The sequence below is a fragment of the Strix uralensis genome, chromosome 6 (genome assembly GCF_047716275.1).
Source record: "Strix uralensis isolate ZFMK-TIS-50842 chromosome 6, bStrUra1, whole genome shotgun sequence".
In the NCBI taxonomy this organism is placed as follows: domain Eukaryota; kingdom Metazoa; phylum Chordata; class Aves; order Strigiformes; family Strigidae; genus Strix; species Strix uralensis.
Window position 1 is genome coordinate 27,478,664 of NC_133977.1, and position 14,195 is coordinate 27,492,858.

General features: G+C 65.0%; 3 protein-coding genes across 7 annotated transcripts in view; 1 reads left to right on the forward strand and 2 right to left on the reverse strand.

Annotated features, from left to right (window-relative positions):
• Nucleotides 1-280: 280 nt before the first annotated feature.
• On the forward strand, nt 281-4,858 carry LOC141944980 (rac GTPase-activating protein 1-like). The gene is made up of 16 exons (XM_074872297.1): nt 281-365; nt 473-675; nt 761-897; nt 1,120-1,198; nt 1,412-1,465; nt 2,059-2,136; nt 2,436-2,556; nt 2,790-2,950; nt 3,168-3,329; nt 3,476-3,571; nt 3,644-3,845; nt 3,925-4,030; nt 4,189-4,321; nt 4,397-4,499; nt 4,614-4,731; nt 4,807-4,858. Exons 1-16 carry the CDS (start codon nt 281-283, stop codon nt 4,856-4,858), a joined length of 1,890 nt encoding a protein of 629 aa, XP_074728398.1.
• A 913-nt stretch (nt 4,859-5,771) lies between these two features.
• Nucleotides 5,772-10,536, reverse strand: GMPPA (GDP-mannose pyrophosphorylase A). 2 transcript variants are annotated; one of them, XM_074873404.1, is made up of 12 exons: nt 10,425-10,536; nt 10,256-10,353; nt 10,069-10,172; nt 9,521-9,713; nt 9,305-9,364; nt 9,026-9,156; nt 8,145-8,279; nt 7,877-7,974; nt 7,693-7,739; nt 7,503-7,595; nt 7,243-7,411; nt 5,772-7,152 (listed from the first exon to the last, which is right to left on the reverse strand). In XM_074873404.1, exons 1-12 carry the CDS (start codon nt 10,465-10,467, stop codon nt 7,052-7,054), a joined length of 1,272 nt encoding a protein of 423 aa, XP_074729505.1. In that variant the 5' UTR covers nt 10,468-10,536; the 3' UTR covers nt 5,772-7,051. The 2 variants fall into 2 exon arrangements, with proteins under 2 accessions (XP_074729505.1, XP_074729506.1); XM_074873405.1 differs by lacking the exon at nt 10,256-10,353 and having other exon boundaries at nt 10,425-10,506.
• A 456-nt stretch (nt 10,537-10,992) lies between these two features.
• SPEG (striated muscle enriched protein kinase) overlaps nt 10,993-14,195 on the reverse strand; it is a 39,907-nt gene continuing 36,704 nt past the window's right edge. For all 4 annotated transcript variants that reach the window (XM_074873408.1, XM_074873406.1, XM_074873407.1 and 1 more), the window contains 5 exons: nt 13,896-14,135; nt 13,600-13,823; nt 13,050-13,125; nt 12,655-12,804; nt 10,993-12,359 (listed from right to left, as the gene is read on the reverse strand). In XM_074873408.1, coding sequence (XP_074729509.1) covers nt 12,152-12,359; nt 12,655-12,804; nt 13,050-13,125; nt 13,600-13,823; nt 13,896-14,135 — 898 coding nt within the window. In that variant the 3' untranslated portion in view covers nt 10,993-12,151. The remainder of the gene's footprint in view (nt 12,360-12,654; nt 12,805-13,049; nt 13,126-13,599; nt 13,824-13,895; nt 14,136-14,195) is intronic.

Sequence of the window (14,195 nt, forward strand, 5' to 3'; positions counted from 1 at the left end):
CCACGCCCAAGGCTCCCGGGAGGGCTCCCCCGCGCCGGGAGCCGTCGGGGCGGCGGGTCGGGCCCCGGTGGCGGCGGGAGGCGGAGCCGGGACGGGCTCCACCCCGGCCCCCGGCCCACATAGGCCGGCCGGGAGGGCCCCTCGCCCCCGGAGCCTGCGCCGTCCCGGGGGCGCGCGGCGGATCCCGGCGGCCGGCGAAGAGCGTGGGGCGGGAGCTGTGGGGGGTCCCCGGGAGGGGTGGGAAGGAGCGGGGGGTCCCGGCCCGTCGCAGGGCGGCGGGATGCTGCGGCAGCGCTACGGGTGGCTCCTAGCTCGGCTGGAGCAGGCGCTGCAGCTGCTGGAGCTCGGCGGCAGCGTGGAGGAAGGTGGGTGAGCACAGCCCGGACCCTCGGCTCTGCCCCCAGTGGGGGCTGGGGGAGCTGAGGGCTGGCCCCCCCCATCCCGGCTGGCCACCCACTTGTGTTGCCCCCAGACTACATCCAGATCGCTCGGTGCTTCGAGGCGACACGCCAGAGATGCTGCCGCCTGGAGCAGGACGGGCGGCGGGCCCAGGAGCAGCTGGCCCGTGTGGAAGCCGAGCGGGCGGCCTTGGAGGTGAAGCTCAAACACGCCCGGAACCAGGTGGAGGTGGAGATGAAGAAGCGGCACCGGGCAGAGGCTGAGCTGGAGAAGCAGGTCGTGGGGGCTGGCCACAGGGGCACCCCCTTGGGCTGGCTGCGGGGATCCCAGCCCGCTCACCACCACCCTGTTTCACTTGCAGGAGCGCAAACTTCAGCTGGTCTTCGAGTCCCTGATGCGGGAGCCGTGGGGCAGCAGGGTGCTGAGCGGGGAGCAGTGCTCTGTCCTCAGTGCCCTGGCTGGCCGGCGCCTCGGGGCGGCCCTGGCGCCGGGCAGGAGGTGAGCAGGGCTGGTGATCCTTGTCCCAGCCCATGGGCAGCCCTGGACTCGGCTGTGCCCCTCTCCCCCTCACCTCTGCTGGGCTCGAGGGGCTGGGTGGGCACAAGGATGCTCGGGCTCTGCAGAGGTGCCAGCTCAGGGCTCTCAGGAGTGGCTGTACGAGTAGATGCTGGCTGGGGGGTGGGTTGCCCCAGCCGGGCTGACCCCCAGCTCATTCCACAGGTCGTCTGCAGTGCATGAGTCCTGCCAGTCCCTCCTGTCCCACTCGGACATCAGCTATGACCGCACAGAGGATGATGTGGTAAGGCACGACCTGTTGCGAGTCCCAGGGTTCACCTTCTCTCCAGCAGTGATGGGGCAGGTTTTCCCCGCTCCTGCAGTGGGGCAGCCCCTTTGCATGGCCGTGTGTAGGGGCGGGATGCCCTGGGCTGCTGCCGGAGCTGGAGCATGGTTGCTGGGGGTGCCCCCAGCCCTGTGCAGTCCTGCCAACTCCAGCCTCTCCACTGCCTTTCAGGATGTTGATATGACGGTGGTGCGGACCCTGAAGCGCAAAGCCCAGGAGAGGCAGGTATGAGGGAAATGCTGGGAGGTGGCAGCTTGTGGGGGCTGGTCCTGAGGGGGGTCTATGCCCCTGCGTGGGTGAGGATCCCCCGGGTCTGCTCTGCTCTCCTGCACTGTGCCCCTGGGACCCTCTGCCCACACAGGTCGGCAGCCCAGGCTGGGGTGCTGGCCCTGGGCCACGCAGGGTTAGGGCGCCCAGATACTTCTCCATCCCATCACAGGAGGCTGCAAGGAGCCTGGCAGGGGGGTTAATTTATTGATGCTGGGCTGGGAACGTTGTCTCTCAGCAAACCTCCCGCGATCAATAGAAACTCCATTACCCTCCACCGTGGCCCAGCAGGTCTCCTCAATAATTCATCCCCACGTGCGGGCATCCCACACCCCGCTCCACTCACACCTCTGCATTGCAGGCCTGGCCTGGCCTCCCCTAGCCCCAGGGCTGGCTCCGACCCAGGTGGGGGGGCCTGAGTCCCTGTGGGTCCCCACAGTGCCCAACTTTTGTGGGGCTGAGACCACTTAGCTTGAGTGCTCTGGGGTGGGGGGTGCAGAGTCAGGAAGACTGTCCCTGCCTACCCTTCACCCCATCTTTTCTGTCCCCAGCGCGTGTCCCTGGCCCCTCAGATTGGCCCCGTGGTGGTGGCGAAGCGGCACCGTTCTTCCGTGGTACCCCACAATGCCGTGAGTAGGGACTGCAGCGCTCCCTGGGCAGGGATGGGGTGCATGGGCTGCCCCAGTGCCAGAAGGCAATGCTACAACCTTCAGTCCTCACACACCTGCGGGCCTGAGGGTGGTCTGGGGTCTGGAGGTGCTCAGCTGTCCCCTCTGGGTGCCTGTATCTCCCCATACCCATGGTGTCAGCATCCCTGGCTGTGCCCAACCGCAGGGATGGGGAGCAGGTGGAGCAGAGCTCATGGGGAGATGTTGGAGCACTGTGGGGCTGCAGCCAGGCACGTTCTCACTACCCCCAATCTCAGCAGGCGAGTATCCCCCCTGTGCCCGCTGCTGCCGAGGCCCCAGGCCCTGCTGGCAGCCTTCTGCCCACTGCTCTGGTGCCACGACGCCGCTCTCGCCAGGGACATCGTGTCTCCATGCGTGCAGGTCATGGGAAGGGCTGAAGAGGGGGCTTGTGGGTGGTGTGAGACCAGCCTCAGGGTGCTGCTGTCCCAGGGGAGGGGGGGGATCTGCTGGGGGATGCTTGCCCTCACCATGGGGGTACAGTGGTCATGTGGACATGCCAAATGCCACTGGAGATGGGAAGCTTCCCCACATCCCAGCCAGGAGCTGGGGTGATTTGCCTTTTGGGCCCCCTCCATTGCCTCCTTTCTCTGCAGAGCTGACCACAGTGTGGGGCACCAGCGATGATCTGGGCTGCCGTGCCCCGGGGCAGGAGAGCCACACTGAGGCTGGCTCCATGGGGCAGCCAGCACCAACCCCCTTCACCTCGCCTCCACAGGGCCTCCCACCACTCCAGCACCAGTTCACCTCCAAAACGGTGTGTGTCCCAACCTCTCTCCTTCTTCTTGGCTGCTATGGAGAAAGGAGCTGGGCAGGGGATCAGGTCTGGGGGGGCAAAGCTCTTCTCCATCCCCCCTCAGCCCAGCTCTGCCCAGGGGATGGATAGAGGCAGTGGAGGCTGGTTTGGGGGGGATGAAGGGGTGGTACTGGGTATCTGCAAGAAGGGGGTCCCTGACCCTGCTCCCCCTCTCCAGGTGATCCGCCCTGAGCCATGCGGTGCCTGCGGCTCCCGCATCCGCTTTGGGAAGGCTGCCATCAAGTGTCGCCAGTGCCAGCTGCTGCTGCACCCCAAGTGCCGGGAGCAGTGCCCCAGCCCCTGCACGCCACGGCCTCGCCACCACGCCTGGCCCCGTGAGGTAAGGGGGGGGCACGGCGGTGCTTGGGGGCTGCTCCGTGTCCCTGTGGGGCCACTGGGCTATCGGTCCTGGGTTGCTGGGACTCTGCTCGCCCCGGCCGCAGGGCTGAGTGCGGGCACAGAGTGGGTCGGTGTTGTCCTCCCCAGGGCGTGCTGGCTGACTTTGCTCCCCCCACGCCGCCCCTGGTGCCCGCGCTGGTGGTGCAGTGTGTGACTGAGGTGGAGAGACGAGGCTTGACAGAGGTAGGGGCCAGGGCAGTGGGGGTGGTGATGCCATGGTCCCTGTGGGGCTGAGCCCCTCTCCCTGTGCCCCAGACAGGGCTCTACCGGGTGCCGGGCACAGAGCAGCTGGTGCGGGAGTGGAAGCGGAGGCTGCTGCGGGCCGGGGGCACGCTCCCCGCCCTCGGCAGCGTGGCTGACATCCATGTGGTGTGTGGGGTGCTCAAGGACTTTCTGCGGGGGCTCAAGGAGCCACTGGTCACCTTCAGCCTCCACCCTGCCTTCCTGCAGGCTGCTGGTGAGTGGGGGTCCTGCATTGGGGCACGGGGGGGAAAGGGCTGCTCATCCCCTAACACTGCTCCCTGGTGCTGCCACAGACATCCCGGACGATGCTGCCTGCAGCACAGCCCTGCGCCACGTGGTGAGCAAGCTGCCCCCAGCCAACAGGGACACCCTGGCCTTCCTCATGCTGCACCTGGTCAGGTGAGGGGCTCATCCTGGCACAGGGTCCTATGGGTCTGTCCCCATGTCCCAGGTCTCTGTCCCTCGCCCTGGCTCTGTGCCTCAGAGCAGGGAAGCTGGGCTGAGGATGGGGGTGCCCTTGGCGGGGGGCAGCATGCTCACACCGTCCCACCTCCCAGGGTGTCGCACAGCCCTGACTGCAAGATGGATGTCCTCAACCTGTCCCGTGTGTTTGGTCCCACACTGGTGGGACACAGCTCGGCCAACCCCACGCCGCTCGCCATCATGGAGGACACGCCACGGCAGTGCAAGGTAAGGGGGTCCCTGAGGTGCGGGGTGTACCCCAGGTGTCGTGAGTATCTCCATCCTTCATCCCTCCCTGCCCAGGTGCTGGCTCGGCTCCTCTCGCTGCCACCTGACTTCTGGAGAGGCTTCCTGGGGACAGAGCAGGAGAACTTGGTGCCAACGCCAGCCCCGGGGGGTGAACACGGTGAGGCACAGGAGCCCTGGCCCCCTCCCTGCCCTTACCCCGTGGCTGCTGACGGGTCCTGGGTGCCTGCAGCTGGGCTGGGGTGTGATAGGTGTCCCCCACTCTGTCCTGCAGAGCCACTCTTCCGCCCCATCACCTCCCTGGAGCCCAAGCCGGGCCAGCTGAGCCCAGCCGGCACCTGCTGCCTCCCCAGCACCCTGCGGAGCTGCGTGGGCACAGCCACCCGGCCCCTGTGAGTGCTGCCGGGTGTGGGTGGGGGGCCCAGGGGAGCTCGCTTTGCACCCCTGACTCATCTCTCCCCATGCAGGCAGGGGCCAGCCCCGAGGAAGGTGGGCCGGTTCTTCCCTTCTCCCGTGTAGCCTGTGGCAGCGGGTCCCCGGGGACATGGAGCTGGCACCAGAGGAGCAAAGCCTGCGGGACCAGGCAGCTGCCCGTGGGCTGGTGGTGCCCAGCTCCAAGCCCTGCTCTGCTTCCCTGGGGACTGGGGAGCAGGGCTGGCTCTGCCCAGCTGTAGTGGTGGAGACACAGTCCCAGCGTTGTACTTAAGGCCTGGTTTGTATTAAATTTTTTGCAGCAAAACAAGGTTGGCTGTGGCTGCTGTTTGTCCCTCCCTGCTGCTGCCAGGGTGCCAGGGTTTGGGGCTCACTGGCATGATAGAGCCTGGCTGAGTGGCAGACAAGACCTGTACTGACAGCAAGGGTGAGCTGTGCTCCCCAAAACCCCGGAGGGCAGGCAGAGCCCTCCTCTCCCTGCCCTGGAGCCCAGGATGCGGGAGGCCCCTCTTTCAGCCCAGATGTTGGCCTCAAGTAATCAGAGCTGCTGCTGCTCAGGGCAGGACAAGCTTATTAAAGCGTTTCCAGACTTCCTGGCACCTCAGCGGAGGCCCCTTTAACTCCTTCCTCCCCTCCAGCCCCGGAGCTGGAGCTGCAAAGCCCAAGCAGGGCTGGGATGCACAGCTCTCTCCTGCCAAGAGGAGGAAGCAGAATGAAGCTGTAATGGCACAAGGGCCCAGGAAGGGCTTGTCCCCCAGATAACTCTACACAAGGGACAGCCACTACCAGGGGAGCTTAGGCAAAGGGGCATTACACAACAGGGCTGAGAACTGCCCTAGGGCCACGTCCAGCAGCCAAGAAACCTTTGTCCATACTAAAAGCCAGGCCAGATGTGGGACATACGAGAAAATTCATGTACAATCCTGCAAGCAAGTACTCTGGCTCAGTTTCCCCCAGCACAGGGTGTTTGCCAGTGGGCAAGGAAATTAGCACATCCAAGGCAGAGGCAAAACTGAAGTAGTTTAATGTGCTTAAAGCCAAGGAACAGCTAATCCCCGCCCAGGACCACAGGAGAACTCGCACAGGAAGGCACAGGGCTGGGCGCAAGGATTTGCTGCAAATCCATCGAGCTGGGGTGGTACTGGATGGATGGAGAATCCCTAATGCAGTGCCTTGCTTGAAGGTAAGAGGTGTGATGGGGCCCTCAGTGGAGTGCAGGGCTTTAGCAGAGAGCTCCAAAACCAGAGGCAAAGATGGTGAGGTAAGTGGATAAAGGGCAATGTTGGTTACCATAGAACAGACTGTGCCAGGATCAGCAGGGAGCTGCCTTCAATAAAAACGTTTTGTTTTGAGACAATGAGGCAGTAGATCTCTGCCACCTGCATGCATGTAAGTTGATTGCTCTGGTGCCCTGGGGATGTGGCTGGTGAGAGGGGAAGACATGCAGTGAGCCCCTCCAAGCTGCACCCATGTTGGTGCAGAGGAGGCTGTTGTCCCACCGGGGTGGCAGGGGCCCGCTGCCATCACCCTGAGCCCTGCCTAGGCAGCCTGTGCAGGTCTCAGCCTGACAGGAGCAGGCTCGGCAGGGCTGGCAGCTCTCCTGGCTCATACTGAGCTTTTGCAGCTCCCTCCAGGGCCAGCAGCCTGCCTGTCCGACCCAGCCCTGTGTGCCAGTGCCCTTAGGACAGCCTGGTGCTGCTGTTTTTCCAGCAGTAGGCAGGAGTCTAGCTCAGGCTGTTGCAATCACACTGCTGGAACTGGGATCCTCACAACCAGCTGCTGCTGCAGAACAGGCAGATTCAAAGCTCCCTGGTCTCTGAGATGGGCCAAGACCTTCCAGGGTCTTGCAGACAGCAACTGATGCAGGGAGAGCCTGGCGAGGGGCAGCAAGATGGTGCTGGTAGTGCCCTTTGTTGGAGAAAGACCCAAAACTGGACCCAAGATGCTGCAGGCAGCAAGTGCTCCCTCAACAGCCTCAGCCCAGGGCTCCCTGCACAGGCGTGCAGCCTAGTGCCAGGGCCACATGCTGTTCCTGAAGCCTTCACCCCATCCCAGGGCTGGTCCCTGGGCTGCAAGAGAAGCAGCATGCGAGGCTGATGCTCACCAGCTTTAATCTCTGGAATAGGAGTCAGGCACTTGCAGGGCTCCTGGCCTGCACCTTACCCTCTGGGGGTGCTGGGAACCTCCCAGGAGATGAAGTCTCAGCACAGGCTCTTGCTGTGGGGCACAGCAGGGAGTGGGTGGCTGGTGCTGGGCCCCCCAACCCAGTGAGCCACTGACTCACAGGATAATCTGGTTTTTGTAGCTGCGGCTCAGCTCCTTGTGAGGAAGGACGATGGAGTTGAGAATAACTACCTCAGCTGGGATAGTGACGCTGCAGCCTGTGGGGAGAGCACAAGGGGGTTAGCAAGAAGGGAGAGAGTCTGCCCCACTGGCAGGGCTGCAGTGGCTGGGGGGGAGCTGGGACATACCCAGGATTGTGATGGATGGCGTGAGGCGCCCGTCCCGGAAAAGGGTCTCACTGTCGATCTTGGCATAGGGATCGTTGGGGTTGGGGTCACTGGGCGTTCCTTCAACCCGGGCCCAGCGCCCGATGGTGCTGTCCCAGCCCACGATGGTATTGAGGACACAGGTGTGGTCCTGGGGCCAAGGAGAGGGCGGTGAAAGGTGCTGCTGCCTCCTTGCAAGGAGTAGGAGTTGACACCCACACCCCCAGGCAAGCCTTACTTACATGGAGTGAGGCGCCGTGCAGGACGATGGACTCTCGCACGCGCACACCAGCTCCCACCGTCACCCCCTCCCCAATGGAGACGTTGGGGCCCAGCTGTGAGGATAGAGGGAGGTGATGAGGTCGAGGGCAACAGCACCCTCAGCACCCCCAAGCATCACCCTGCCGCAGGGCCCCCTGGGCCCACACTCACCACTGCCGTGCTGTCGATGGAGGCCGTGGGGTGGATGTACACATTCCCTGCAACACAAGGCAGCTGCGTCAGGGGAGGCAGCTCACAGGAGCACCCGCCTCTCGGATCAGGGGAGGTCCTGCCTGTGGGTCCCACCGCCTCCCCAGGCAGCCCCCAAGGTGGGGGGGGGGTGGCAAAGAGGTACCTCGGATGATAGGGCCTCCAGGTTTGTTCTGGGCCAGCCTCTCGGGGTGGCTTTTGCTGTACTGGTTCAGGTAAAGGCGGCTGGCGTAGATAGCAGAGCTGGGGGAGGAAAAGCAAGACTGTCACTGCCTCTTTGGCACTACCAGGACAGAGAAGGGTCCGAATTCAGCAACCCCACCCCCAGGGCCCTGCCTGGGCACATTCCTCTCCCATCCCTGGTACAGATTGCTTGATGCTCCTGCTGCACCAGCTCTAGCCCCAGCCCTTACCCCGCTGACTTGATCTGGCTCCAGAAGCCATCAGTTTTGTAGACGTAGAGTTTGCCGCTCCCAGCCAGCGCCGTGAAAACATCCTGCTCTAGCCGGATCACTTCTGCACGCTGCCAGCCATTGGAACTCTCCTCTCTGCAAGTGAGAGGCCCATTAGACACCCACCCAAGTCACAGTCTCAGCCAGGGATCTCAGCAGCTACCCTCCTCAAATCCAGGGGCTCCGGCGACCCTAGACTCCTACCTTGCCATGCACTTCTCCCCAAAGGTGGGGATAGCCCCAGCTGTCAGGCTAGGCCTGCCCAGCCCCACCGAGCCCCAGTGCAGCAGAGGGATGGGGCTCTGCCAGCTGAAATAAGCTCTGAGCCAGAAGTTGATGGTACAAGAGCCCCACCCAGTCCAGGTGGGTATATGAGTGACACAGCCCTGTACAGCTGGATTTTTGCTTGGGTAGTGGCAGAGATGTCAGGTGACAGGCTGGCTGGTGCAAAGAGCTGGAGGGGGGAGCAGAGCATTCCCAGGTGATGGGCTTGCTCAGCCCCTTGTCCCGAGCTGAATGAGGATGGGTTGGGAGGAGAGGACGGGAGAGGGGGAGTCTCAAGCTGGCCAGGAGGGGAGCAGAGGAAAGAGCAGCCTTGCAGAGTGGCCTGGAGCAGGGAGGAAAGCATGCGTTACTGCCAGGGACGATCCAGGCCAGAGAGCAGCCAGTGCAGACACAGAGGGAGACTTACCCAAGGTAAGGACAGCTGGTGCAGGACCAGGAAACAAGTGAGTGATGGCAGAGGAGGAGAGAAGATAGAGAAAGAATGGAGGATGAGCGTGCCGCTGCAGCCTTGGGAAGCAGTGGGGTGGGAGGGACATGGGGCAGAGAGAGGCACTCACAGCACTAGCTCCTGCTGGTTCCTCTGGAAGACCTCACCGATGTGCTGGAAGATGGCAGGTGTGAACAGGTAGATGCCACAGTTAATGATCTCACTGACAAAGGTGCTGGGCTTCTCCACGTAGTGCTGGACCTGGAGGCAAAGGAAGAGACGCGAGTCCCGAGGTGCAGCCCCCACACCCGGCGTCACACCCTCTGTGGCAGGCTAGCAACACGCGCCCACGCGGACAGTGCAGCACCTGCTGCCCACACTGCTCCCAGCTCCCTGAGGCCCTCAATACCTCCTGTGTGTCTGCGTTTGCCACGATACAGCCGTAATTCAGCGCCTGCGTCCTGTTGGCCTGCGGAACAAAGATGTGTTAGCAATGGTGGAGCAGCAGAGCAGACGAGACCTGGAGCTCACACCCAGGGACCCATCCACCACTGGAGCCACTGGCTTCTCGACAAGCCCACGGCAGAGCACCACTGCTCCTCTGCTCCCCAGCACTGCCACTCACTGTGGTACCCAGAATGACAAAGCTGTGCGCATCCCCGTGCTGCTGCCGAAACTCCAGCATCTCCTGCAAGGGGAACTCTGAGCACACGTCCGCATTGAGGACAAAGAAGGCCTCAGCACCACCTGACAGGATCTGGTCTCGGAAGTGATAGATGCCACCACCCGTGCCCAGCGCCGCATACTCCTGGAGGTACCTGTGAGCCAAGCAGGGAAAAGCGAGGGCTTAGAGAAGGGGGTGTCTGCTGACACCAACCAGCAGCAGGGCAGGGATGGACGGGCAGGGGCTGGAGAGACATAATCCTGCCATACAGCGACAGGACTCACATAGATGTTTGGCAGAGGGGTGGAAAGCTATGGCAGCTCAGAGCTGTGCTGGAGAGGCATCTTTGGAGCAGGAACTAGCCAAGGCAGGGCCCAGGGCAAGGGAAATTTGGCAGAGCTAACGCTGGAGGCCATGGTGGGACAGGGCCAGCCCAGTGGAGGCAGGTGAGGGGCTGAGCCAAACTGTGCCGCCGAGGGTACCCCAGGGGTGCAAGAGTTCCTGCCCACCTGATGGGGATCTTGAACTCCTGCTGCGCCGACACCAGGAAGCGGCTGAGGGCCTCGTGGGGCTGGTAGAAGCCCATCAGCAGGATCTCCTTCATGCCGGGCACCTGGGGGGGGATGGAGGGAGGGGGCAGAGTGGGGAGGGTGGCCCTGGCCCGGCCGCGGCCCCCCAGCCCCGGCCCCCCAGTACCTTGGCGCAGGCCTCGATGTGGTGCTGCACCATGGGCACCCCGGCCACGGGGAAGAGCGGCTTGGGCACCTCGAAGGACAGCGGCCGGAACCGGGTCCCTGCGGAGCAGAGCGGGGGGTCGGCGGGGCCTGGCGCCGGCGGGACGCCCGGCGGGGCGCGGCGCACTTACCCTTCTGCGGGCCCCCGATGAGGATCACCGCCTTCAGCGGCATGGCGGCTCCGCTCCGCTCCGCTCCGGCGGCCCCCGCAGCCCGGCCCGGGCCCGCCGCCGCTTCCGCACACGTGGCCGGGACACGTCAGCGCGCCGGGCGGCTCGTCCCCTCCCCGCGGCACCCGCCGGGCGGCGCTGCCGGGCCCGACCCAACCGCCAGGGGGCGCCGAGCGGCGGGAGGCGGGGAGCGCCTGCGCGTGCCCGCCCGCGCGTGCAGGGGCGGGGCGGTGGGCGGGGCGCTGCAAGGAGCCGCCGCGTGCGCGTGCCCGCGAGCGCTGGCGGGGCGCTGCCTGCTGGGGCGCGCCGCAGGGCGACAGGCTGCGCGTGCGCAGGGGCCTCCCCCAGCACCCCCCCCCCCCGCTCCCCTCCCAGCTCTCCAGGTTCCTTCCCGCCCGGCCCCAGCTGGACGCCTTCCTGGCTTCGTGTCCCTGGGTTTTGGGACAGGCCCCTCCTGAGGCGCCGAGCCCGCGGTGGCAGCTCTGCCCACCCCCCCCTTCCCCTCCCGTCGAGGCACGGAGACGGGAGCGGCTGCTCAGGGTCTTTATTGCTGCTCTGGCACGTTGCTTGCTCCAAACCGTGGGGACGCTGGCAACTCCGGAGCCCGGCAGAGAGGAGGGGACAGGGATGGGGACGGACAGAGGCCTTCTCCCCAAAGTCAAAATAAATAAAGCCCTATCGCTACAGCGGTGGCTGGAAGGCAGGTGCCCAACCGCTGCCCCCGTCCCCCCGCCCAGGGCGCCTCGGCGTGTGGGAGCATCCTGCCACCAGCCAGGGAGGGGGCGAGGAGGGGGCGCAGGGCTCGGCAGGGGCCCTGTGGGACTATGCCACGGCACTGGGGGGTCGGGTGGGAGGTGGAGGGGGGGGATCTGGGGACAGACGGGCGAGCTGGCGGCAGGGCACAGGGCGAGGGCCAGAGCCGGGCGGGCAGAGTGTGAGCAGCGTGGGCCTGAGCAGGCGCAGGAGGTGTGCGTGGCACGTGGGTGCCCCCCTGCAAAGAGGAGGGGTGTGCCAGCCAGCCCCCCTGCCCCACCGTGGGGCGCAGCCAACAGCCCCGGGGAAGGCACCGGTGTCAGTCCTGGGGCCACAGACCCGCTTGCCAGGACCGGGGCTGGAAGGAGCGGAAGGTGGGGGGCTGGTGGCCCCCGATCCCAGCCATGAGGACCAGGCTGTGCCGGCTGGCGGGAGGCCATTGGGGGGCTGCAAGCGGGCCCCTCTCTGCAGGAACCGCTGGAGCAGCCTCAGTCCTCAGGTGCTGGCGTGCAAACTGGGGGGAGCGCAGGGACCCCCGTGCCGTGGCTGGGGGCAGCTGCAGGCTGTGGCATAAGGCACACGGCTGACGGGACCTGTGTGGCCAGGGCTGGCCGGCGTGCTGGCGGCTGCTCTCCCACTCCCCTGTCCCCATCCCATCCTTCTCATGACCCTCTGCCACTTTCTCCGTTCCTCGCAGCAAGGTTTCCCGCCACCTCCTCGCTGCCAGACCCTACCACAGGTCCGGCTGGGGCAGCACCTCCCCTCTCCATCGGCACCACCAAAATGATGCCAGCCGCCAGTATCCCTGGCGATGGCGTGTGAGGTCCGTGGGCTCATCCCAGTGTGTCCCAGCTCCTCCTTGGCCGCCCTGTCCCGCGGCCCCTGGAATGTTCCTCTGGCTCCTCGGCCCCTTGTGGCCATGGCCGAGACACTGGCTACTGCGGCCCCGGCGGCTGGCCACCATGGTAGGAGCGGAGTAAGACCTTGTGTTTGGTGACGGCCTCGCCGCGGCGCCGCTGGTGCTCCACCAGGAACTCCTTGAGGCGGTTGGTGGTGAAGGTCAGGGTCTGGCGGCGCAGCTTCATCAAATAGGCATCCTGGAGCCAGGCGTTGGCAAAGCAGTCCTTCACCGTGGGGCGGCTCCTGGAGCAGGGGTGGCTCTGTGTCAGGGGCCATGGGGTGCCCACTGCCACTGCACCCCCCCAAAACCTGGCCACCACCCCTGACCTGCAAGATTCGGGGGGTCCCAGCCCTCTCCAAGAGCAGAGATGGATCCCTGGGCTCAGGAGATTCCAGCCCTCTCCAGGAGCAGGGATGGACCCCAGGGCCCCACTGATGATATCTGGAGGGGCCCCATGGGGCAGGGAGCTGCTCGCCTGGCCCAGTCACAGGCGCAGTCTGGGACCACGTGTCCTCCCTGGCTGGGCCAGGCACTCACCAGGGGTGGACAGCGAGGACCTTGCGGATGAAGAGGGCAGCACTCTGCGAGACGTTGGGGTACAGCTTGAAGGCATCAAAGCGCCCTGCCAGGATGCGGTTCTCTGTCTCGATGGGGTCCAGTTCGAAGAACGGCGACCGCCCACTGAGCCTGAGAGGGTGGAGGAGGTGGCACAGGCTGGGGGGCAGCGGTGGGAGGACACCCGGCACCCCCCTGCCCACCCATCCCTGGTTTGGGACAGCCACAGCTGCCCAGGGTGTCTCCATCCCCGTGTCCAGTCTGCAGGACTACAGCATCCCCCAGCCCACCACCAGCATGGCATCCCCCATGGCACTGAGCCCTGGGTGGGGCTGACTACACCTCAGGGTGCTCATCCCCCCAGCCCCTTCTCTTACATGATGTAGGTGAGGACGCCAACGCCCCAGACATCTGCTGCGGAGCCCACCGGGTCCCCCTTCACCACCTCTGGTGCTGCAGGCAGGGGAGCAGGTCTGTCATATGTGCTGGGGGCCCAGCCCCAGCACCCACAGCATCACCAGCACCCACAGCATCGCCAGCACCTGCATCACTCCCAGCACCTCCAAAACCTGCAGTATCTCCAGCACTCACAGCACCCAGAGCATCCCCAGCACCCCACCACTGCACCCTCCAGCAACCTGCCCTGACACCCCAATACCCTGACAGAGCCCAGTATCTCCAAGGATACCCCAACTGCCCCACAGCATCCAAACTCTCCCGCTGAGCCCAGCAACCCTACAGAAACCCTCAGCAGACACCCCCAGCACCCCAAATCCCGCCCCCCAGCTTCCCCAAAGATGCCTCAACCCCTCCCCATTCCCAAGACCCTCAGTGCACAGGCACACATGCACACTTCAGGCACAAGTGTGCCCCAGATCTGTCCCTGTCCCCACCCCCACGCCACCACACCTCCGGTGCCCCACTCACACATGTACTCCAGGGTGCCGACACGTCGCCCCAGCTGCCGCAGCACGAGGGGGTTGTAGGTTTGGGCGCTGCCGAAATCGATAATCTTGAGGGCGTTCATGCCTGAGACAACGACGTTGTCCGGCTTGATGTCGAGGTGCACGATGCGGCGGCTGTGCAGGTACTCAAGGCCTTGCAGGAGCTGCAGCACGTAGCTCACCACGTCATCCTCTGAGTAGCGAAACCTGAGGGCAAGTGGCATGAGCGGGTGGCCCTGTGCTGGCAGCCGTCCCCGGCAGCCCTGTGCCCACCCGTACCTGTCCACAATGCTGTAGAGGATCTCCTTGCCAGCACAGTTCTCGCAGATGAGCACCAGGTAGCGGGGGGTGATGTACGCCTCGTGCAGGGCCATGATGCGCTCATGGTGCAGTGCCTTGAGGATCTCATACTCCTGCAGCACGCTCTGCTTCCGCTCTGCCTCATAGGGCACAATCTTGGCCATGAAGTGCTTCCCCGTGGCGTTCTCCTTGCACAGCCGAATCACCCCAAAACGGCCCCTGCGGCACAGGGAGGCGCTCGGCATCCCCCACATGGGGTGCTGGGGGGGGACACCCCTG

What these genes read in the sequence shown, in the direction of transcription:
- GMPPA (XM_074873404.1), bottom strand. Translation starts at nt 10,467, where the DNA reads ATGCCGCTGAAGGCGGTGATCCTCATCGGGGGCCCGCAGAAGG. An exon ending in TGGAGGCCCTATCATCCGAG is followed by an intron (nt 7,740 to 7,876) that starts GTACCTCTTTGC and finishes CTTGTGTTGCAG; the next exon opens with GGAATGTGTACATCCACCCC. An exon ending in GCCATCCATCACAATCCTGG is followed by an intron (nt 7,153 to 7,242) that starts GTATGTCCCAGC and finishes CTCTCCCCACAG; the next exon opens with GCTGCAGCGTCACTATCCCA.
- LOC141944980 (XM_074872297.1), top strand. Translation starts at nt 281, where the DNA reads ATGCTGCGGCAGCGCTACGGGTGGCTCCTAGCTCGGCTGGAGCAGGCG. An exon ending in CCGTGGTACCCCACAATGCC is followed by an intron (nt 2,137 to 2,435) that starts GTGAGTAGGGAC and finishes CAATCTCAGCAG; the next exon opens with GCGAGTATCCCCCCTGTGCC. An exon ending in ACACGCCACGGCAGTGCAAG is followed by an intron (nt 4,322 to 4,396) that starts GTAAGGGGGTCC and finishes CTCCCTGCCCAG; the next exon opens with GTGCTGGCTCGGCTCCTCTC.